The 24,399-nt window shown below is 41.2% G+C and overlaps 1 protein-coding gene across 1 annotated transcript in view; it reads right to left on the reverse strand.

Moving 5' to 3' along the window:
- Nucleotides 1-24,399, reverse strand: part of LOC126195343 (putative neural-cadherin 2) — a 105,592-nt gene that overhangs the window by 17,551 nt on the left and 63,642 nt on the right. The window contains exons 6-7 of the mRNA XM_049933915.1: nt 18,375-18,613; nt 5,730-5,924 (exon numbers count right to left, since the gene is read on the reverse strand). Coding sequence (XP_049789872.1) covers nt 5,730-5,924; nt 18,375-18,613 — 434 coding nt within the window. The remainder of the gene's footprint in view (nt 1-5,729; nt 5,925-18,374; nt 18,614-24,399) is intronic.

A 24,399-nucleotide genomic window follows, 5' to 3' on the forward strand; every position in this document is an offset into this window, starting at 1 on the left:
TCCTTCAATCATGTTGCACACAATGTGGATGTATTTTTTTACAACAACCAATTTTGCCTGGTGTATCCTTGGAGTATTTAATGCTTCAATAAAATCTTCTCTCAGTTTACAAGCCACCTCACTTTGAATAAGACACAAACGCTTTTGATAGCTGTCTCAGTCATCATCATTACAAGTTAAAATCAATGAGTGCCAGAGCTGGCATAGTGTTCCACTTATAAGTGCAATAGCAATGTCTGGAACTTTTGAGAGAGAGCAGAAATGATGCATGTGTGGAAGGTGAGTGGGGCAGTTCCAGCCCACAATAGGACCATGTCATTTTAGGTGGCCTGAGGAAGTGGTGCCATGTTTGAAACTGTTGCCATGTGCCTACAAAAAAAATTTTGCCTAACAGGGCCGCCAGCCATTCAGACACTGAAGCATCATGGATTTGCGTATGTACAAGGTGTTGCCTCCCCGCACTGGGTCGATCACAAGAACAACAGATGGCACCATGAGCACCACCAGAGCCCCTCCGTGCCAGGAACCTGTTTCCTCCACCATGTCATGTGTGTGGAACTGGATCAGCATGATTTCCTCTGCATCCCAGCTATGAAGGGTGGCACAAGCTAACACATTGACAGTTCACTCCACCAGAGTCCTGGACCAATTCCATGCACCAGCTCTCAGCAACCCATCAGAGCCTGGTCAGAAGGCACTGCAGTGGACCCTATCACTTTCCAGCAATATCCCAAGACATATCTGTTGCCCAAATATGCTGAATGCTCAACATCCATCACTAGGGATTATCGGTGGCATAGCCTTCACGCCCCATTATGTTTATTTACTGTGTGTTCCTGTCATATGCCTGTTGGTGATTGAGAAGAGTTATACTTTTTTTTATTAAATCTCTCTACTTTGGTCATAATAAACCCCAGTTCTTGTTTACCTAGGTCTTGTTATTTCTTATCAAGTGTCTCCCCATGCGAGACAGCAGGGGTGACGAGGTATTTGGACCCAGATGATTGGGTGTGTGTGTTATTTTTCTGTTCCTTATTCTCCCATGTCACCTGATATTTTGTTTCTTTTCCTTCTTCCTCTATGAACGAACAGCCAGTATCCAAACTCCTTGACATGACACAACAAATGTTCTTTCTGTGGGACTTGCAGCAGGTTTTGCAAGGGTTGGTCAGCACAGTGGCAAGCTTTACAACAGCAGCTGCTGATGGCTCCCAACACCCTTCTTAGCCGGACCTCACAGTTAAAGGCTTTTGCAGTACACCTTTTTGACAATAAAGTTACCTTGGGTAAACTACATGACACATCTTGTACAACATATTCTGGCATATGGTACCTCAGGTGACACTCATCGTAGGGCGTTTCTCCTTTCCTATGTTGGACCAGAGGTTTACTGCCTTCTGCAGCTATTGAAACCTGAATCAGAACCACATGCTTTATCATATGAGGAACTAAAATTCTGCTTCCAAGAATATTATAACTCGCAGGTACACATTGCTGTGGTGCGGCACAAATTTTCCAGCTGCTGTAAGCAACAGGATCAGTCCTACAGGGAATGGGTCACGACGCTCCGAGGTCTTTCTCGGGAATGCCAGTTTCAGTGTTAGGATGAAGTCTGTAAACAGTCTTATGCCTCATCACTCATTTGGGACACGATCCTGGTACACAACTCCGATAAGGGGCTTTGAACGGAGTTACTGACACTGAAAGACACCCCACTGGATGCTTGTCTCCAGCTCATTCAAGCATTTGAGTAGACCATCCATGCATCAGCTTTTGTACATGATCCTCCTCCTGTCTATGCACCCCATCCTCGATCATCATGTGGAACACCTGCTCATGGTTGGGCTTTCCTCCACAACAACCATTCTTCCAGTGCTTCTGCAGTTAGAGCAATGACATAGTGGCAGTTACAGGACAGCTCACGGCCCTCTTTCAGCGTGGGACCATAACCTGTAAAGGATGCCTCCTTGTCGTTGATACTCCAGGGGTGACTTGATCTCTTTACCGTTTTGGGACTGGAAGTGCACAATTTGACCAATAGCATCCAGCCAGGTACTGAGATCTTCATGAGAAGTATCATTCAGTGTTTGAGCCTTCTACTATGAGTGTCATGGGATTTTAAGCACACATCTCCCTCCTCCAAACTGCCATGCCCCACTTTTTCAAGGCTCAGAACACTCCATTTGCTCTGAGGGATAAGTTACAGGTGGAGCTGCAATGTTTGCAAGATGATCTTGATGGCTGTTTCCAATAGTCAATAGTCCTTGCAAGTGCCTCAGTGATGTTCGGAACATCTTACATGGGAAATGCTGGGCATAGTCAACTACCTAGGTGACATCATCATTGCGGGAAGGTTTGCACACGGCCTGTCTGATAACCTATACGCTCTTTTCTTTGTCCTCCACACTGCAAATCTTCACTGTAACTTGGAGAAGTGCAGGCGTTTCATTCCTCAAGCAGAATATCTGGGACATATCCTCAGTGTCTCAGGAATTTGGGTAAGCTGCAATATGTTCAGTCTATGCAGGATTTACCACCACTGATGAATATCACCACTTCAATCAGTATTGGGCCAACTGAATTAGCCATCATAAGTTCATTCCCCATACTGCAACTACTGCTGCTCTGCTGCACAATCTCTTATGCAGGAATGTGACATGGAATTGGGACATGACTTTCAACCACACTTTCCAGGTCCTTAAGGGGGCATTGCTTCAGCCCTCCTGTCTGATAGCTTACGATCTGTAACTTCTTGTGTTCATCATGGCAAATGCACCCAGTTACGGTGTATGAGTTGTCCGCTCGCATATAGTTGACGGGGTGGAATGACCAGTCACCTTCATTCTAAAATGTTGATTTTGGGCCGGTGCAACTATGGACAAATAGAAAATGAAGCCCCGGCCATTGCCTAGGCTTTAAAAAAATTCTACAAGTATATCTATGCTCATCACTCTACCCTACTGATCGACCACAAACAACTGCTGGCACTACTTCACGCTGATGCCAACACTCCCACAAAACCAGCCTTCAATGATGAGCTCTGTTTCTTGCCAGTCATTCCTATGACATTCAGTACCATTCTCTGACTCATCATGCCAATGCTAACCTACTTTCATGGTGGCTGGTGGGTCCAGACTCCTCCTTTGATTCCAATCCAGAACTCTGTGGCCACTTAGATACTGAAGATTAAGCAGCTCTCACCTTACTACCTATCAATGCTAAGCCCATGGTCCAGCGTTCTGCGGAAGACCCAGGTCTTTGCAAACTTCTCCTTCTAGATTGTTGGGGATGGTCATTGGACCAACGGCAGATGGTTAACCCAGACATTCAAGGTTATTGGTTTTGCTGGCACGAATTCTCTGCCCTCAATGGTGTCTTGTTGCTTCAGGGTGGAAATGGCCTCCCTCGAGTGATCATCCCATCTTCTCTTCAATGCCAGGTTCAACACCTGCTTCACCAATGTTATTGGGGCATCATACTGACAAAACACCTGTCACAGCAACATGTATATTGTAAATGGATAGACATAACATTGCTGGCTTGGCGGATACCAGTATATCTTGCAAAAGGAAGCAAGCAGCCCCACTAAGTTGCCATTTTCCGTGGTCGCAGATATCGACCCTATGGTCATGACTTTGCAGGCCCTCTTCTCGGCCAGCTGTGGTTCACTGCGGTTGATGCTGGATCTGGTTTTCCATAAATCTCCTGGATGTCTTCTACATCATTTCAGCATGTGAGTCAAGCCTTGAACTGCATCTTTGAGATTGACAGTGTGCCAGAAACAATTGTCATCGACAATAGGCCTCAGTTTACATCCACAGAGATCACTTCTTTCTGCACATCCAGTGGAATTGCTCTCGTCCACACAGTGCCTTTCCACCCAGTGTCAAATGGTCTGGTGGAGTGGCTTGTTCGAACATTTAAGGATCAGCTATCAAAGCTTCACCAGCGTCTCCCTTTGGATGATGCACTCTCCACCTTTTTGGCCTCCTACCAACAGGAGGTGACCAGTCCAGCTAATGACTCAACTGAAGGCTGCAGCAATCTGTTCTCTCCCTGCTCCATCCATGGCAGCCAAGGAGCCAGCATCACGAGGTTGTCTGCATCACTTTTCCATCTGTGATGATGTCTGGGTCCTGACCTTCTCCCAACAAGGCTGCCAATGGACTCTGGTGGTAGTGTTGCAATTGCTGTGACAGGCAACTGTTGACCTACAGCTCCCAGATAGTTCGTGCCATCGCAAACATCTGAACCAAATCTACCTGTGGGAACTACTGTTGGAAACTGACACAGACTCAGGGCATTTCCTTGTTCTAGGTTCATCTGTACCACTGCAGGATGCCATTACCCAGGCACCATCTCTGGTGGCCCCTTTGTCTTAACCCCTCAGACACTGAAGTGTCATGGGTTTACATCTACTACTGTCTATTTGATCCTCTTTCGGGGGAGGGATGCCATGTACCCGCTGTTCACATAAATGGATCAGCAACCCCTGAGACACTGAAGCATCATTGGTTTACATATGTACAAGGTGTTGCCTCCCCGGACTGTGCCGATCACAACATGGATGACAAACAGCAGGACAAGTACCACCAGAGATCCTCTGTGCCAGGGTCCTATTTCCTAGATTGACATGAATTCCTCCACGTCCCAGGTAAATAGGGCAGCGCTAGTCAACACACATCGGTAGTTCACTCCACTGGTGCTCTGAGTCAATTCATGCACCAGCTCTTAGCAGCCCATGAGGCAGAGACTGGTCAGAAGCCACAGGAGTGGGATCTACAAATTTCCTGAGATGTACATGTCAGCCAACTATGCCAAACAATCAGCCTCCATCATTAGGGATTATCAATGGTCCATCATTAGGGATTATCAATGGCATGGTCTTCATGTCTGACTTCATATATTAACAGTGTGTTCCAGGCATATGCCTGTTAAGTGTCTGAGAAGTTGTATTATTTTTTGTTGAGAAGAATTCTTTTGTTATTAAATCCCTCTGCTGTGGTCATAATAAACAACTGTTCTTGTTTAACAATGTCTTATTATTTCTGATCAAGCATCTCCCCATGGGAGATATAGCAACGGTTGCTCCTGCCTCCTCACAACAATCAAGCATCCGTCTTTGCTTTTGCTTGATATCCAGAGTATGCCCCCATGCCCTACTAAGAATGAACCCCTGGTCTCTGTTAAAACTGTTGTTGTTTATTCTAATTTTAGGCACCTCCTTTATAACAGTATTTCAGTATGATGACACATGACCCAAAACTCTTATCTTTTCAAATTGTATTTTATGTCCGTTTTCTAGGCAATATTCAGCCATGGCCAACTTCTCAAGGTTCCCTCTGCACAATGCTCAGCAACAGCATGAATACTCTGTCCTATGTAAATGTTTCTGCACTCGCTTAGTACACCACACACACACACACACACACACACACACACACACACACACACACACACACACCAGGAACTTGGAAGATCTACGCTGTGTTTAACAGAGAGTAACATATCTCATATCCTGAAGGCAGCCATCCATCCATTCAACTACATCTTTAAATATCTGCTTTGTTCAAATTATTGTTCAGTCTCTTTAGTACAACAATTTATTGATCAGTTACCTTAGTATTATAATTTATTTTAACAACATTTAAGGTTTTGATGCACAAAGACAATATTTTTACTTTATTAACAATGTTTAATAACATTCGTTACCAACAACAAATTCTTACCATGTAGTTCCATGGAAACTGATGCCTCAGTTTCATTAATAGATGTCTTCTCTGGCTTTATGCCAGATGTCCCACCATTCCCACTTCCTGCTTCATCAGCATAATTCATTACATTTTCTTGGATGTCATCTTTAACCTCAGTTCTCCTATGGATGCTGAAGAAATACTTGTAACCAATTAGACTAGTAGCCAAAACTGTAAGTTAAATGGTTTAATCATTTTTATATTGTGATATATAATGCTAATTACATTAATAGCAATTTAGAATGTTAGCTACTTGTGGAAATAAACATGTGGATATACTAAAAATTGTAAATGGAGAGTTTCATCAGTTACTTGGTTCAAAATCCAAGACAGAATTTAAAGTCATATACAGAACGACAATTATTGAACTATATGGGGAAAAAAATGTAAATTCGTTACAAACTACAAATGCACACACTTCATTCAATAAGTAAATGTCACTGCAGAGATTCAGATTTAGGTTATGACATATTCGATATGCCTGCCAACCTCGGCAAAAATGTGGTGCAGATGAATGATGAAATTCTGCATGACCCGCTGAAGTGTCGGAATACTGATGCTGTCAATGACCTCCTGAATGGCTGTTTTCAGCTCAGCAATGACTTTGGGTTTATTGCTGTACACAGTCTTTGGTATAGCCCCACAAAAAGAAGTCGCATTTTTTAAAACCGGAGAATATGGTGGCCAATCAAGGACCATGCCAGTGGCCTCTGGGTATGCCAGATCCAGAATGTGGTCCCTAAAATGCTCCTCCAGGACATCAAACAGTCTCCCCCTTTCATGGGATTGAGCTCCATCTTGCATGAACCAAATCTTGTCGAAATCAGGGTCTTGGATAATGGGAATGAAATCATCTTCCAAAACCTCCATGTACCACTTGGTAGTCACCATGCCATCCAGGAATATCACAATGATTATTCTGTGAGTGGACATTGCACACCACACAGTCACCTGTTGAGCGTGAAGAGGCTTCTCGATTGTGAGATGCAGATTCACAGTCTTCCAAATGGATAAATTTTGCTTTTTGATGAACCCATCCCAAAGAAAGTGGGCTTTGTCACTAAACCAAACCATATTCACATCAAAGTCCTGTTCGTCAATTCTGAGGACAAGTGCTGATGAAACACAACCATTGTTGCAAGGCGCTGGGGCTTAATGGCTGATGGGTTTGAATTTTGTAGGGGAAGAGATGCAGGTTTTCAACAACAATTTGTTGCAGTGTCTGGTTGATCCCCATCTGTTGTGCAACTTGTCTGATTGATTTCCTGGGGCTGATTTGAAACACAGCACATGTCTTCTCAATGTTTTAGGCTTTTCACCCCTGGATGACCAAATTTCCAACACTGTCATCATGAACACTACCCATTCTCTCAAACTTGTAAATCAAATTCTTGATTGTTAGCACACTTGGACCAGTTGTCTTCAGCTTGAACTCGGTCGCAAACTTCCTTTGAGCTGCAGTTGGGCTGTTATTGCTCACACTGTAGGCCTTTGCAAGTGCTATATGCACAGGCACGCTGTACTGTGACATTTTCATGTGCCAATTGTCGACAACAAGGCATACGTGCATGTGCATACTAATTCCCATCATGTCCCACAGCCAAACATGCAGTTTGAATGTCCTAACTCAAACCGTTAAGAAATTATGACAATTTTATTTCACATAGTTCTAAAATTGTCACTGTAGTTTTCACAGTGTGTATAGATCTTTCTACAATATACAAGAAATATAAAAACAATGCTAAGTAAACTTTTAGTATAAGCAACTAGATGTTCAATATGTCCGACATGCATCTCGTGGGCACCAGATGTGCCAAATGCACTAAACTGTTGAAAGAAAGGCCTAGCAGTCTTGTGGAAAAGAACAAAGTTTTGCATATTAAGTGAATCTTTGAAATTTAAATTTACTAATGAATGACATTCTTGTCTGAGAGATCCTGCAGCTGCATACATTTTAGAAAAGGTTTGACAAAGTGTAAGACATGAATACAACACCAGAAAATGAAACTGATAATACCTAAACATCTATAAATGCCTTTTGTGACATTGGACAGACAAGTGCTCAAATGAGGAAGATGCCCTAATCATATGAGGGATATGTACATGTCAAATGAGGACAGTTTCCACAAAACCCTGCAACTACAAGATTTGCAAAAATAAATTGTATATGTATGTGTGTACTTCTAAATGAGATAAACCCATTGCAGTACATGGACTTCATCAAAACTTACAATTTACCTGTTTAATCTTGCACACTAAACTGAAATTTTAGAATTAGGAGACATTAAGAAATTCATATTCATTATGTTGGACAAGAAATGTGATACATCACTAATACAGGGAGTACAGTATATTGTCTAAAACAAGAGACTTTCTTGAATGAAGTGTTGTTTGCACTTATTTATGCAACCCATAAATTAATACATAAGGGCTAAATTGTGATATGTACTTATTTTAATCATGTTTCTGTCGCAAAGCATTTACACTTTTTTTGTCTTGAGAGCAGCTTGAAATTACTTGACTTGCAATAATGGTAAGTGAAGTATAAAAGAGAGGATAGGTCATTCACTACTCATGAAATAAAGTAGACACTGAGCACAGGCAGAAAGGCAGAATATACCAAACTGTCAGATTATGGCTGTCAGGCAAAGATCCTGAGTTCAAGTCTCAGTCCGGCACACAGTTTTAATCTGCTGGGAAGTTTCATATCAGTGCCCACTCCAAAAATGGTTCAAATGGCTCTGAGCACTATGGGACTTAACATCTGTGGTCATCAGTCCCCTAGAACTTAGAACTACTTAAACCTAACTAACCTAAGGACATAACACACATACATGCCCGAGGCAGGATTCGAACCTGCGACCGTAGCATTCGCGCAGTTCCGGACTGAGCGCCTAGAACCGCGAGACCACCGCGGCCGGCCAGTGCCCACTCCACTACAGAGTGAAAATCTCATTCTGGAAGCAAAATTCTTGATGGATTCTAAACTCTTCTTGGAAAGTAGGAACCATTCTTGAAAGCTAAACTCTTGTTGAAAACTAAAAATCTTCTTGTGATAAAAAATAAAAAAAATCATTTGACTCCAAGCCAGTAGAGAAGTCCTGATTATGGTGCAAATAATGTAAATTTTGGAAATTTTGAAGTTTTCCCACATTTATGGCCAAATTTTGTATTATACAGTGCTGCTGAAGCAGACAATAAAGCCATTCTCTGATGATCACATTCTTTTTAAGTAGAATACAGGTTACAAATTGTTAAAGAATATATTATTATTCACTATTGGAAGAATCTTGAATCCTATATCGAAGCAATGTATAATGGTATGACATGTGGCGTTGTTGTTGTAATGAGGACAATTTTTTTAAAGTTCCATTTACAGTTAAATAAGTGTTCCATTAGGGTGACTTCTTGGTGCTCATTGCAATATGGGGAAGTGGATTTTGATGCTCTTCACCTTTGTAATTACTGATTACCTCACCACATTGTACTAGTCACTGTGTATATTCAGTGAGTGTATCAGGAAGAGTGTATGCCTTCGAACGTTTTGCCTGCTGTTTACTTGCAATAAATATATGAACTGAATGCCAGAAATGCCTCATTTTCAATGTAGCTCTGGTGTTGCCATTGATATAGGTAACCACAGTCAGTGCCCAGCAACAGTTGGTAGCACATCAAGAGATTCTGATAGATGCTACTAGCATTCATGTGGCACAATGCCACAACAAATGATGCATGCCCACTGAGCCTGCTTCCGCTGGGTGTCAACAAGAGACAATGTGTACCCACTGAGCTTGTCTCCACCAGCTGTCAACAACAGCAATCTCTGCAGGATATAGGACAGCCTCATGGCAGTCAGGATGAGTTCTCTGCGAGCTACTGAGCAGATTATGTAGTGTCATGGCATTCGTAGTGTGTTGCTGAGTGATGACATCTGTAGCTGTATATATCAGTCTATGTTGGTACGGCAATAATTATTGTTGCTGGTGTAAAATACGAGGTCTGTCTAAAAAGTATCCGACCTTTGATTTTCGCCCACAAAACAGAGACGATAGTGCGGAACCCTGTACACTGTAAAGGAAGAGACCTTTATGCGCATGCATGAATTTTGTCCCCGGCTTCCAGTTCGGTCACTGAGTGGGGTGCTACACAATGTGTTCACTGGATTACCGATACTCTCAACATGACTGAATATGAGTTGAGCAAAAATAATGCATCAAATTTTATCAAAACCTTGATGATTCTCAAAGCGAAACAATTTGTAAGATTCAGCAGGTGTTTGGAGAAGATGCAATGCGTGTAACACAAATTAAATAGTAGTTCAACTGATTCAAAAAAGGCCACACATCAGTGGAGAGTGACCAGCCCCAAACCGCTCAGAGTGCACCTGTTGTTGAGAGGGTGCAAAATTTGGTGATGGCAGATCGTTGTTTGACGTGCGGAAGAGTGTCCAAGAGACTGGAGTGAGTAAAGATTTTGCACATGCAATTTTGCATGATGATTTGAACATGCCTCGAGTAGCTGCGAAATTCGTGCCCAAGTTGTTGTCGCCAGAATAAAAAGACCTCCGTTCTGACATTGCACAGGACCTTCTGGACACCACCCAACACTGATCCTGGGTTTCTGAACACCATTATAACTGGAGATCAGTCATGGGTGTACAGGTATGACCCAGAACCAAAAAGACAGTTGTCGCAATGGAAGCTTCCTGAGTCTCCAAGGCCGAAGAAGTTGCGGCAGTTGCGAAGCAAAATCAAGATGACACTGACCATCTTCTTTGATGTCCGTGGATTTGTGCATCACAAATATGCACCAGAAGGACAAACAATCACAAAGGAATACTATCAAGATGTTCTCCGTGACACAGTTTGGCGCAAAAGACCAGACATGTGGAAGGCAAAAAACTGGCAATTGCATCATGACAATGTCCCCGCACATTCATCCCAGTTGATCCAAAATTTCTTGGCCAAACATGGAATACAGCCATTTTCAAACCTTTCTACTCTCCAGACATGGCTCTTTGCAACTTTTGGTTGTTTCCAAAATTGAAGACGCCACTGAAAGGAACCCATTTTGAGGGTAGAGAAGAGATAATGCAGAACACGATGATGGAGCTGAATACCATTAAAAAAGAAGACTTCCAGAGGTGTTTCCAGCAGTGGAATGATTGGAGGGCTAAGTGTGTGCAAGCACAAGGGGACTACTTTGAAGGGGATTAGGGTCCCAACCCCATCAGGTATTCAAAATATTTTTTTTGGCCAAAGGTCAGATACTTTTGAAGCAGGCCTCGTATGCTCATATATCAACATTCATTCATGATGTGCTCATATAATGAATCCAATTAGTCCAATTGATAGCATAGCATAAAGTGACTACGTTCATGGCCAGTACTTCTGATTTGATCAAAGTTGTGTAAATACACATTTACAAACTGTTGTTGTTGTTGTGATAATGTAGATTTTCCCGGCGTATCAAATACTGATGATTTTCACGGGTTTGCAGCCGGGGTCAATCGTCCTGACGACAACACGATATTCCGGCAGACCATCTGGCCGCCATCTTCAGGTGAGATTGAGTGCACAATCACGCCGGAACTGAAGAGACCTCAGATTCAGTGGCTTTGGAGCCTACTGCAACCTACATACTTCTGAATCTGCTTGGTGTATTCATCTCTTGGTCTCCCTCTATGATTTTTACCCTCCACGGTGCCCTACAATACTAAATTGGTGGTCTCTTGATGCCTCAGAACATGGCGTACCAACTGATCCCTTCTTCCAGTTAAGTTGTGCCACAAACTCCTCCCCAGTCCTATTCAATACCTCCTCATTAGTTATGTGATCTACCCATCTAATCTTCAGCATTCTTCTGTAGCAGCACATTTCAAAAGCTTCTATTCTCTTCTTGTACAAACTATTTATCATCCGTGTTTCACTTCCATACATGGCTACACTCCATACAAATACTTTCAGAAACGACTTCCTGACACTTAAATCTGAACTCGATGTTAACAAATTCCTTTTTTTTTTCAGAAACGCCTTCCTTGCTGTTGCCAATCTACTTTTTATATCCTCTCTACTTTGACCATCATCAGTTATTTTGCTCCCCAAATAGCAAAACTCCTTTACTACTTTAAATGTCTCATTTCCTAATCTAATTCCCTCAGCATCACCTGACTTAATTTGACTACATTCCATTATCCTCGTTTTGCTTTTGTTGATGTTCATCTTATATCCTCCTTTCAAGACACTGTCCATTCCATTCAACTGCTCTTCCAAGTCCTTTGCTGTCTCTGACAGAATTACAATGTCATCGGCAAACCTCAAAGTTTTTATTTCTTCTCCATGGATTTTAATACCTACTACGAATTTTTCTTTTATTTCCTTTACTGCTTGCTCAATATACAGATTGAATAACATCGGAGAGAGGCTACAACCCTGTCTCACTCCCTTCCCAACCACTGCTTCCCTTTCATGTCCCTCGACTCTTATAACTGCCATCTGCTTTCTGTACAAATTGTAAATAGCCTTTCGCTCCCTGTATTTTGCCCCTGCCACCTTCAGAATTTGAAAGAGAGAGTATTCCAGTCAACATTGTCAAAAGCTTTCTCTATGTCTACAAATGCTAGAAACGTAGGTTTGCCCTTCCTTAATCTGGCTTCTAAGATAAGTCGTAGGGTCAGTATTGCCTCACGTGTTCCAACATTTCTACGGAATCCAAACTGATCTTCCTCGAGGTCGGCTTCTATCAGTTTTTCCATTCGTCTGTAAAGAATTTGCGTTAGTATTTTGCAGCTGTGACTTATTAAACTGATAGTTCGGTAATTTTCACATCTGTCAACACCTGCTTTCTTTGGGATTGGAATTATTTTCTTGATGTCTGATGGTATGTTGCATTTCTCATACATCTTGCTCACCAGATGGTAGAGTTTAGTCAGGACTGGCGCCCCAAGGCTGTCAGTAGTTCTACTGGAATGTTGTCTACTTCCGGGGCCTTTTTCGACTCAGGTCTTTCAGTGCTCTGTCAAACTCTTCACGCAGTATTGTATCTCCCATTTCATCTTCATCTACATCCTCTTCCATTTCCATAATATTGTCCTCAAGTACATCGTCCTTGTATAGACCCTCTATATACTCCTTCCACCTTTCTGCTTTCCCTTCTTTGCTTAGAACTGGGTTTCCATCTGAGCTCTTGATATTCATACAAATGGTTCTCTTTTCTCCAAAGGTCTCTTTAATTTTCCTGTAGGCAGTATCTGTCTTACCCCTAGCGAGATAAGCCACTACATCCTTACATTTGTCCTCTAGCCATCCCTGCTTAGCCATTTTGTATTTCCTGTCAATCTCATTTTAGAGACGTTTGTATCCCTTTTTGGCTGCTTCATTTATTGCATTTTTATATTTTCTCCTTTCATCAATTAAATTCAATATTTCTTTTGTTACCCATTTATTTCTACTAGCCCTTGTCTTTTTACCTACTTGAACCTCTGTTGCCTTCACTACTTCATCCCTCAAAGCTACCCATTCTTTTTCTGCTGTATTTCTTTCCCCCATTCCTGTCAATTTTTCCCTTATACTCTCCCTGAAACTCTGTACAACCTCTGGTTTGGTCAGTCTATCCAGATCCCATCTCCTTAAATTCCCACCTTTTTGCAGTTTCTTCAGTTTTAATCTACAGTTCATAACCAATAGATTGTGGTAAAGAGTCCACATCTGCCCTTGGAAATGTCTTACAATTTAAAACTTAGTTCCTAAATCTCTATCTTACCATTATATAATCCTGTCAGTATCTCCAGGCTTCTCCCATGTATACAACCTTCTTTTATGATTCTTGAACCAAGTGTTAGCTATGATTAAGTTATGCTCTGTGCAAAATTCTACCAGGCGGCTTCCTCTTCATCTCTTGCCCCCAATCCATATTCACCTACTATGTTTCCTTCTCTTCCTTTTCCTACTATCGAATTCCAGTCACCCATGACTATTAAATTTTTGTCTCCCTTCAGTACCTGAATAATTTCTTTTATGTCATCATACATTTCATCAATTTCTTCATCATCTGCAGAGCTAGTTGGCATATAAACTTGTACTACTATAGCAGGCGTGGGCTTCATGTCTATCTCGGCCACAATAATGCGTTCACTATGCTGTTTGTAATAGCTTAACCGGAATCCTATTTTTTTTATTCATTATTAAACCTACTCCTGCATTACCCCTATTTGATTTTGTATTTATAACCCTGTATTCAACTGACCAAAAGTCTTGTTCCTCCTGCCACCTGCCACAGATTCAGAAGGATGTAGGTTGCAGTAGGTACTGGGAGATGAAGAAGCTTGCACAGGATAGAGTAGCATGGAGAGCTGCATCATACCAGCCTCAGGACTGATGACCACAACAACAACAACAACAACAACAAGAATAACATGGATGCTAGTTCAACATATCAGTTTAAAATTTTACATATTAATTTCTTGAAGAAATTAAGATGACTGGTAGCAGCGTAAGGAATGGCGTGGTGGAGAGATTAAGTCATTACAGCACTCTGAAATACAGCACACAAATTGCAGAGGTGCAGAATCTGAAATATTCTCTATTACTTTTATTTAAGTATATATGTCCTTCTGTGCATGTTTTGTCTAAACAAGATGACCAATGTTTAAACCAACAAGTGAATACATGTGTGTTGAAATTTGTCTACACAGTAAGTGTTCTAATTTTTTGGCCAGACTTGGCATAATTTTCTTACTTAAATTATATATTTCTGATCTGTAGATATTTCTAGCTGTTTGTAATTGTTAAAAACCTATTTTTCTGTCACTAGTTTTGTTATTTACATTGAAATATTTCACAGTATTGATTTGTACCATGAAAATTGATAGTCACAATTATTAACATAAATGATCTGAGAACAAGTTTACATTAGAGACAATATTTTTAGTCTTCAGTTCCTATTCAAGAAAAATTTCTGTCTTCATTCATAATTTCTCTAATTTTATGAACACTGATGTAATCAGTTTTATAAAATAATAGGAAACTTTTATTTTTCATATTGTCAAAATTTGCAATGTTTGTTATTAATCATTAGGTCCATAAATCTTCACTTACATAATTATTTTCAGAGAACAATACATAAACTAAAACTGATACACAGTTTCACTGACAAAAGTCATGTTAATACTTATTTGAACTATTTCCTGTTCTAGAAGGTAATGGAAGCTGGTTTCATAACATATATATTATTTTTGTGCCAAGTGTGTCAGAGTTGTATCATACAGCATTTCTAGAGATTGATACATTTTGCTCTCAGATCAACTATGATCTTCGTGTGGCACAAGCAAGTTGCATAATGTACTGTTAAAGAAGTATAATGTAACTGGATAAATAAGAAAAACTACTCACCAAGGTGGCAGGAGGAGAACACACTTATAAAAATGGTTTTATTTATGCCAGTGGCTCCTTCCTCCAGCAAAAGCGTTAAGAGGAAGGAAGGGGGCGAAGGAAAAGGGCTGTTGAGGTTTTGGAGAAGCGGTAGAGATTGTAAAAGTCACCCAGAACCCCAGGTCAGGGGAGGCTTACTGGACAGGATGAGGGGGCTGCACCAGATGATTTGAAAACCTGTGAATTTGAAGGTGGAAGGCAGAGTAATATGTAAAACAGAGATTACTGCTATAACATTTCCTAGATTGTCTGAAATCCCATCCCACTGCCACCACGTATGTTGCTTGTCACCATGTCACCATTGATGCCACCTCCCTCTATACCAACAACCCTGATGTACATGGTCTGTCTGATGCTGAACATTTCCACAGTCAGTGCCCACCTGATTTCAGACCTAAGACATCCTTCCTGCTCACCTTAATCAACTTTATACTTACCAACAACTACTTTACCTTTGAGCGGCGACACACAAACAGATCAGGGATATGGCTCCTTCCTATGCCAACCTTTTCATGGGCCAGTTGGAGTGTGCTTTCCTAGCATCCATAAGCCTTCAGCTCCTGGCCTGGTTTTAGTACATTGATGACATGTTTGCCATTTGTGCACATGTTGAGGCTGACCTGTTAAAATTCTTGCAACCTCTATATCCCTTATCCCACTTAATTTTCACATGGTAAGATTCTGAATCTCGGGCCACTCTCCTGATGTTGACCTCATCCTCACTGAAGGCCAGCTACACACTTCTGTTCACATTAAATCTACTAGCAAACAAACTACTTACATTTTGACAAGTTGTCATCCTTTCTGTGTCAAATGTTCCCTCCCATACAGCCTATGCCTTCAGACAAATGTATTTGTTCAGACTCTTTACAGCAATGCACCATCACTCTCACCTCTTCCTTCACTAGATGTAATTAACTGACCAGCCTAGTTCAAAAACAGATTTTCTAGGCTATCACATCCAGTTCTGGTACTGCTGATCACTCCTAAAAACACTGGAGCACACCACTTGTCACTTAGTATTATCGTGGTCTTGACTGTGATTACAGCTGATTATAGCTACTTCAACAAGGCCATGACTTCCTATCATGCCCTGAAATGAAATCCATTCTGTCTGAGATTTTGCTCACCACACTTAGAATTGCTTTTCATCACCCTCCCAATCTCTGTAATATCCTTGTCAGATCCTAGGCTCCTTCTGCATCCATATTCCTAATCTATGGTTCCTATCACTGTGACCATCCCCAACACAAAACTTGTCCTATGCACCCTTCTACCGCACATATACCAGCCCTGTAACTAGCAAAACATATACTATCAAAGGGAAAGCCACCTGTGAAATGACACGTCACACACCAGCTGTTACATAAACACTGTTTGGCCTTTTTATGTCAGCATTACTACCACTAAGTTATCAGTTAGGATGAATGGGCATAGGCAGAGGGTGTATACCAGCATGACACAATATCCTGTTACAGAGCATGCTATACAACATGTCAGTAATGACCTCAGTGGCTGTTTCGCCACATGTGTCACCTGGATTCTTCCCCCAGACACCAGTTTCTCAGAACTCTGCAAGTGGAAACTAGCCCTACAATGTGTCCTTGGTTCTCACTACCCACCTCACTTTAATTTACAATAATTTCTCCCTCAGCATTTCTTCACTAAATTCTAGTGTTCTACATCTTTCATTTTCTGACCAATCTATTTTTTGCCATACTCTTCCCACCTCTGTAACACGCAATGCATTTAGATTTTCACTCTTATTAACTTGTGCACAATGTTTTAGCAGTAAGATCTGTCTTCAATATTACCCTGCCTTCCATCTTTAAGCTCACAGGTTTTCAAATCTCATCTGGTGCAGTTCCCGACAATCATCATTTCCTTTTTATCACGTCCAGTAAGTCTCCCCTGACCTGAGGTTCTGAGTGACTTTTCCAAACTCTACCCCTTTATCTAAACTTCTCCAGTCATTTTCCTTCACCTCTCTTCCTTCTCCTTCAGCCCTTCTGCTGGAAGAAGGAACCACTGCCTCCGAAAGCTTGCGTATGTAAAACTTTTTGTTTAATATATATATATTTGCGTTCTCCTGCTGCTACGAGTAGATTTTTTTATCTGTCCAGATACATTATATTATCAAAAACTTTTTTTAATGTCGTTTTGTTTATGTTATTGTAAAATGTGTTTCAAGAACACTGAAATAAAAGAAGAAAATGGTTAACAGCAGCATAACATTCCAGTGACTTGTCATTTAAATGAACCCTGGACAAAATCTTCTCAAAAGGTTACACTGGAACACAGGAAGCAGCCCTGGCACTGAGACCAACTTTGCACGATAAGGACTATTTATATGCAAATATGCTGCACCTTCTCCTACAAACTAGTTCTAATGTTTTCTAAACTATGAGACAGTTCAAACAATGAGGGAATAAATATTTCAATTCTTTGTAATATATGGACATTAAGTAAGGGATTGCATTATGTAATGCAGATGTGTTTCCCATATTTTTTGTAAAGCTTAACAGAAGTGGAAATAGTTATGCAGCACCCCAGTGCCAAGACAATATGAGTAGCCAACTGAAAACTATGCTGAGACTGTAAGAGTTTTGAAATTTTGCTGCATGATCAATTCAGTTGGTTAATAATTTTCTGATTGGGATGAAACACACAACAGAGGGTGATGTTCAACTATGTACTTGTGAAAACACCACTTTTTTCTCTTGATATGTGACTGGAGCTAATAAAACATGAACTGTGGTGGGTAGTTTTCAAGTCTTGATTGCTTATTATGCTGTCAGATAATGATTGAATTGCTGAAGTAAAAATTTATTACGCTTGGACTTGGCTCACAAATTATCTTAAACTGCTCTCAGGAGAGGTGGGGTGCTGTTTTGTGGCTGTTTGATGAGGGTGTGTGTGGAATGTTAACAACATTTGGAGTTATGGGAGGGAGATCTGGTTGTGGACCACATGTTAAGGGTGGTGCCAGCCTGCCTTTGAAGGCAAGATTTTCAACAACCACCTTCCAATACAACGATTGTCTGCCTAGAATAAACATTTTTGTACAACAGTTAAGAAGTGTGAACAATACTTTGTAAACTCTAGTTATGAATTATATTAAGACAGAAATAATAAATAATAATTAATATATATTAGAAACCATCATTATTGCTAATTATGGTTTCACTCTTACCAAGAATTAAGACACTGATTAGTAACAAGGCTGTCAAACTCCAGGCCGTGAGACTGAAGGCAGATTTGTCTCCCAAAAACTTGCAGTTCATGCCTGTTTCACCATCTGGACACTGACAATTGTAGTGAAATTTTGTGTTCTGGTACAAGCATTCATCTGAACCAATGCACGACTTTCTTTCACAGGTCTCTGTAGCACAGTCTTTACTTTTGGTAGCCAATACTTTTTCATCACTGCACCTTAAGACACAAAACTAGATATAGAGATATTAACATTAACATGGAACTTCCACAATAAATCAATTTAAGACAAAAATAACACTTGAACTACATCTGAGGAATAACTATATCAGTACATCAAGAAATCCTGTCTCCACTTTTCTCATTCAGTAATTATCCATTAAAATCTTCATCAGTCACAAAATACTAAACAGCTGGCCAAGCAAGAAGGTAATGTGGTGGACTCACTTCTAGTTCAAATTCCTATCTGATCATCCAAGGTTAGTTTTACGTTTAAGGCATATGCCAAGGTGGTTCCTTACAAAGCATACGGCTGATTTTGTTCTCATTTCTTCCCCAAATCTAAGCTTGGGCTCTGTCATTAATAACCTCTACATCAGATTGGTGTTAAACCCTAAATTTCCTACTTTTCTCTTACACAGTTGCAAAGGGACTGACTAACAAGAAAACTATAAAAGATTAAGATACTCTTCTTTGTAAGAAGGCTAACTTGGAAAGAAGTGTGAATAAAACATTGGAAAGATGAACATCTAAATAATTACAAGAACTTATGATCAGGAGAAGGACACATCACAGTACAATCTAAAAGTACGTACCATATCCAGATGACCATGGGCATAAGTTAAATCATATTTAGCAGACACAGAAATACCAGTATTGACATAGAAATTCAGAATAACAAATGTTAAACTAGCATCACAAGATGTGTAATGAACCTATGTCATGCATGATTTTCATGTCCAGATTTTATTTTCATTTAACAACAGCAATAATAATAATAATAATAAAATAGAATACAACTTGCTTAGAATTTCCTGTCTCTTAAGACTATAACACAAGTTTAGTGGCCAAGAACCTGCATGACTGACATATATAAACTCAATGATAAGTTTAAAAACTTTTAGTATGTAGCAAGATGTAATATATATATATATATATATATATATATATATATATATATATATATATATATATATATATATATATATATAAAAATCAGTTTTCATGACATTACATTAAAATTAACTAATTAGTAAAAACCAAATCATTATATGATACTTGTATATATGAATTATATTGTTAATGGAAAATCCAGGATGGAATGTAACAATGTTAAGGAAGGTGAAGTTGCTATTCACCATATAGCAGAGATGCTGAGTCGCGATAGGCACAACAAAAAGGTGAGGACACCCTATCCACATTCCTCAAGTACCTCAACAACTTCTCCCCCATTTGCTTCACCTGATCCTACTCAACCCAACAAGCCACGTTCCTAGATGTTGACCTCCACCTCAGAGATGGCTACATCAGTACATATGTCCATATCAAACCTACTAACCACCAGCAATACCTCTACTTTGATAGCTGCCACCCATTCCATACCAAGACGTCCCTTCCATACAGCCTAGCCACCCATGGTTGTCGCATCTGCAGTGATGAGCAGCCCCTCTCAAAATATACCAGGGTCTCACTGAAGCCTTCACTGACCGTAATTATCCTCCCAACCTTGTACAAAAACAAATCTCCCGTGCTTACCTCTTCAGACTCCCACCACCTCCCAAAGTCCCACATTTCGGCCACAGAGGAGCATTCTCTCGTAACTCAGTACCATTCAGGACTGGAGCAACTGAATTACATTCTCCGCCAAGGTTTCAATTACCTCTCGTCGCGCCCTGAAATGAGAAATGTCCTGCCCACTTTCCTTCCCAACGCTCCTACAGTGGCATTCTGCCGTCCACTGAACCTTCACAGTGTACTCATCCATCCTTACACATCCCCTGCTCCCAATCCCTTACCTCATGGCTCATACCCCTGTAATAGACCTAGATGCAAGACCTGTCTCATACATTCTCATACATCCTCCTACCACCAAGTACTCCAGTCCAGTCACTAACATCACCTATCCCATCAAAGGCGGGGCTACCTCTGAAACCATTCACGTGATTTACAAGCTAAGCTGCAACCACTGTGCTGCATTCTATGTAGGCATGACAACCAACAAGCTGTCTGTCTGCATGAATGACCACGATATCCCTCATCTCAATGATTGCTTCACAGCATGTGCCATATGGATGCTTCCTACCAACACCAGCTTTTCTGAATTGCGCAGGTGGGAACTTTCCCTGCAATACATCCTACATTCCTGTAACCCTCCTTGTTTCACTCAACCTTTGTTAATCACTGTTCACACCCATGTAGCCCCATCCCTGTTCCCATTCCAGTACTACACAGCCGTCATTTCACCGCCACACCCAGTCTTTTAATTTCTCTCCTTTCTGCTATTTCCTCTCCCCCCCCCCCTTCCCTCCTGCCCTCCGTCTAAACTGCATCACTTCACTGTCCGCCACCCCCACCATACTATCCATCCCTCCCCCTCCCCACCCCAGCCTCCTCCTTCATGCACTGGTGCTGTTGCTTGCAGTGTGGTTTCAGTAATCTGAGAAGTGTGTGCAAGTTCTTGTGTGTGTGTGTGTGTGTGTGTGTGTGTGTCTATTGCTGACAAAGGCCTTAATGGCCGAAAGCTATAATTGTGTGAATCTTTTTGTTGCGCCTATCACGACTCAGCATCTCCACTATATGGTTCATAGCAACTTCCCTTCTCTAATATAATTATATTGTTAAAGTGTAAATGTTTGTACATAATGTAGTTGATGAACATAGTAACATATAAATCTTAGGTTGTTAAATACTTTTCTGACTACCAAATTCGACAATAACACATAAATTCATATCATGGTTATCATCACATCGATTTGTAGAATTTTCCTATTCTTACTTGTTCCAAATCATTCTGTATTTACTGTACACTTTTGCTACTTCTTCATGTTAGTGTCAGAACACAACTCTTCTCTATACACTATACAGTGTGAGATGTTTGGATTTGCCCAAGGAACAAATCATTTATAAAAATGTACAATGCATTTGAGTCTCTGCCATATCAAATGAAATATTTAGCTCTGTTAATATCCAGTGGCTTCCCTGTGTGGCACTGAATTATTTGGATAAAATCATTTGATATCTTCTTGACACTTTTATGTAATATTCTGAACAATTCAGGTGTAAGATATGACACGAATGTTGTAAATTTGGTGTTTGGCTCTGGAATCATCATTCCACATGTAAGTTACTACTAGTCTTATCTTTCAGTTTATCTGAAAATATTATGAAAAGGATAGACTGCTCTCACCATATAGCAGAGATGTCAAGTCCCATACAGACCCAATAAAAAGACTGCCAAACAACTAAGCTTTTGGCCAAAAAGGCCTTCACTGGAATTAGACAACACACATCACATAAATGCAACTCACACACACCTGACCACAGTGTCTGGCTGCCAAGGCCAGACTGCGAGCAGCAGTGCATGATAAAAGAAGCAGTCTGGGTAGTGGGGGTAAGGAGGATGCTGGGATGGGGAGGGGGAGGGATAGCAGGGCATGGATGGGGAACAGTAAAGTGCTGCTTGTGGGAGCATTTAAGCAATGAGGTGGAGAGAGGTTAGGGCAGCTAGATGCAGTCAGAAGGTTAGACAGTGGGCAGAGGGGGGAGGGGGTGTGTGTGTGTGCGTGGAGTAGGGGCAGTGGAAAAGGAAAAAAGGAAGGAAGTAAAAAGAGTGTGGGTGAATTGGTGGAATAGAGGGCTGTTTAGTGCTGGAGTGGGAGGTGACCAATGAGGGTTGAGGCCAGGAGAGTTACAGGAACATAGAATATACAACAGGGAAGGATCCCACCTTCACAATTCAGAAAAGCTGGTGTTGGTAGAAAGGATCCACATGGCACAGGCTGTGAAGCAGTCATTAAAATGAAGAACGTTGTGTTGGGCAGGGTGCTCAGCAACTGGGTGGTTAAGCTGTTTCTTGGGCACAGTTGGTCAGTGGCCATTCGTGGAGAAAGACACCTTTTTGGTTGTCATGCTCAAGTAGAATGGAGCACAGTGGTTGCAGCTTAGCTTGTAGAACACATGACTGATTCCACAGGTAGCCCAACCTGTGATGGGATAGGTGTTGCTTGTGTCTGGATTGCAGTAGGTGGTTGTGAGAGGATGTATGGGACAGGTCTTGTATCTAGGTCTATTGTAGGGTTATGAGCCATGAGGCACAGGCTTGGGAGAAGGGGCTGGGCAAGGGATGGACAAGGGTATTGTGTAGGTCCAGTGGGTGGCAGAATACCACTGTGGGAGGGGTGGTAAGGATACTGGTTAGGACACTCCTCATTTCAGAGCATGACGAGAGGTAGCCAAAACTCTGGCAGAGAATGCAATTCAGCTGCTCTAGTCCTGGGTGGTACTGAGTCACAAGGGGAATGCTCCTCTGCAGCTGGATGGTGGGACATCAGAGGTGTGTGGTGACGAGAGATAAGACATGGGAGGTCTGTTTCTGTAAAGGTTGGAAGTGTAATTACTGTCTGTGATGGCTTCAGTGAGACCCTTGGTGTATTCTGAGAGGGACTGCTTGCTACTACAGATGCAATGACCACAGGTGGTTAGGCTGTTTGGAAGGGACTTCTTGATATGGAATGGATGGCAGCTGTCAAACTGGAGGTATTGTGTTGGTCAGTACGTTTGATATGGATGAATATACTGATGTAGACCTCTTTGAGGTGGAGGCCAACACTGAGAAAGGTGACTTGTTGGGTTGAGGAGAACCAGGTGAAGTGAATGGGGAGAGAAGGTGTTGAGGTTCTGTAGGAATGTGGATAGGGCGTCCTCACCCTTAATCCAGATTATCTAGATGTCAATGAATCTGAACCAGGTGAGGGGTTTGGGATTCTGGGTGGTTAGAAAGAATTTTTCTAGATGGCCCATGAATAGGTTGGTATAGGATGATACCATGTGGGTGCATATTGCATATCCCGGATTTGTGTGTATGTTGTCTAATTCCAATGAAGGCCTTTTTGGCTGAAAACTTACTCATTTGACAGTCTTTTTGTTGTGCCTATCTGGGACTCAACACCTCTGCTATATGGTGAGTAGCAATATATTCTTTTCATAATATTGTCATTATACCATCCTGGATTTTCCATTCATTATATCTGCCTCAATCACCAAAGTAGTAAAGTTAAATACAGAATAAAGTTGATAAACCTTATAGAAATGGTGAAAAAGTAACTTGTGATGTGCTGAGGTGAGAGCCACGGAAACGGAAACACCTCAGCTCATTACAACGAGACTACCATGCCAGAAGAACAAAGGGAGTGATTGTTACAAAACATTTTCATGCAAACAGCAGTCCAGCTTCCAAAGTCACATTGCCTCTTACTAAGTTTTCTCTTCTTCCACAGGATAACCACAGCATTTATGAAAAGATCAATATGATCTTATTGTGAAATTGTTTTTGTAATGCCATTTAGCCTGAAGATGAAGTATTCCCTCGAAACAAGTAACAGAATAAATAAATAATACAATACTTAACAAAGTTTGTGACTGGTAGCGGTAATTTAAAAAACCTTCACATAGTGCTCATTCTGCCAGGTTGCAGGAGAGCTTTTGTGGAGTTTGTAAGGTAGGAGATGAGGTACTGGCAGAATTAAAGCTGTGAGGATGGATCATGAGTCATGCTTGGGTAGCTCAGTCGGTAGAGCAGTTGACCGTGAAAGGGATAGGTCCCGAGATCAAGTCTCAGTCTGGCACATAGTTTTAATCCGCTAGGAAGGTTCATATCAGTGCACACTCCACTGCAGAGTGAAAATTTAATTCTGGTTTCCAAATACTTGGCCAGCACAATCACTTGATCTCAAGCCCTGTGATTTCTAGTTGTGGGGCTACCTGAAGGACAGAGATTACCAAGAGAA

The sequence above is a fragment of the Schistocerca nitens genome, chromosome 7 (genome assembly GCF_023898315.1).
Source record: "Schistocerca nitens isolate TAMUIC-IGC-003100 chromosome 7, iqSchNite1.1, whole genome shotgun sequence".
Classification (NCBI taxonomy): Eukaryota; Metazoa; Arthropoda; class Insecta; order Orthoptera; family Acrididae; genus Schistocerca; species Schistocerca nitens.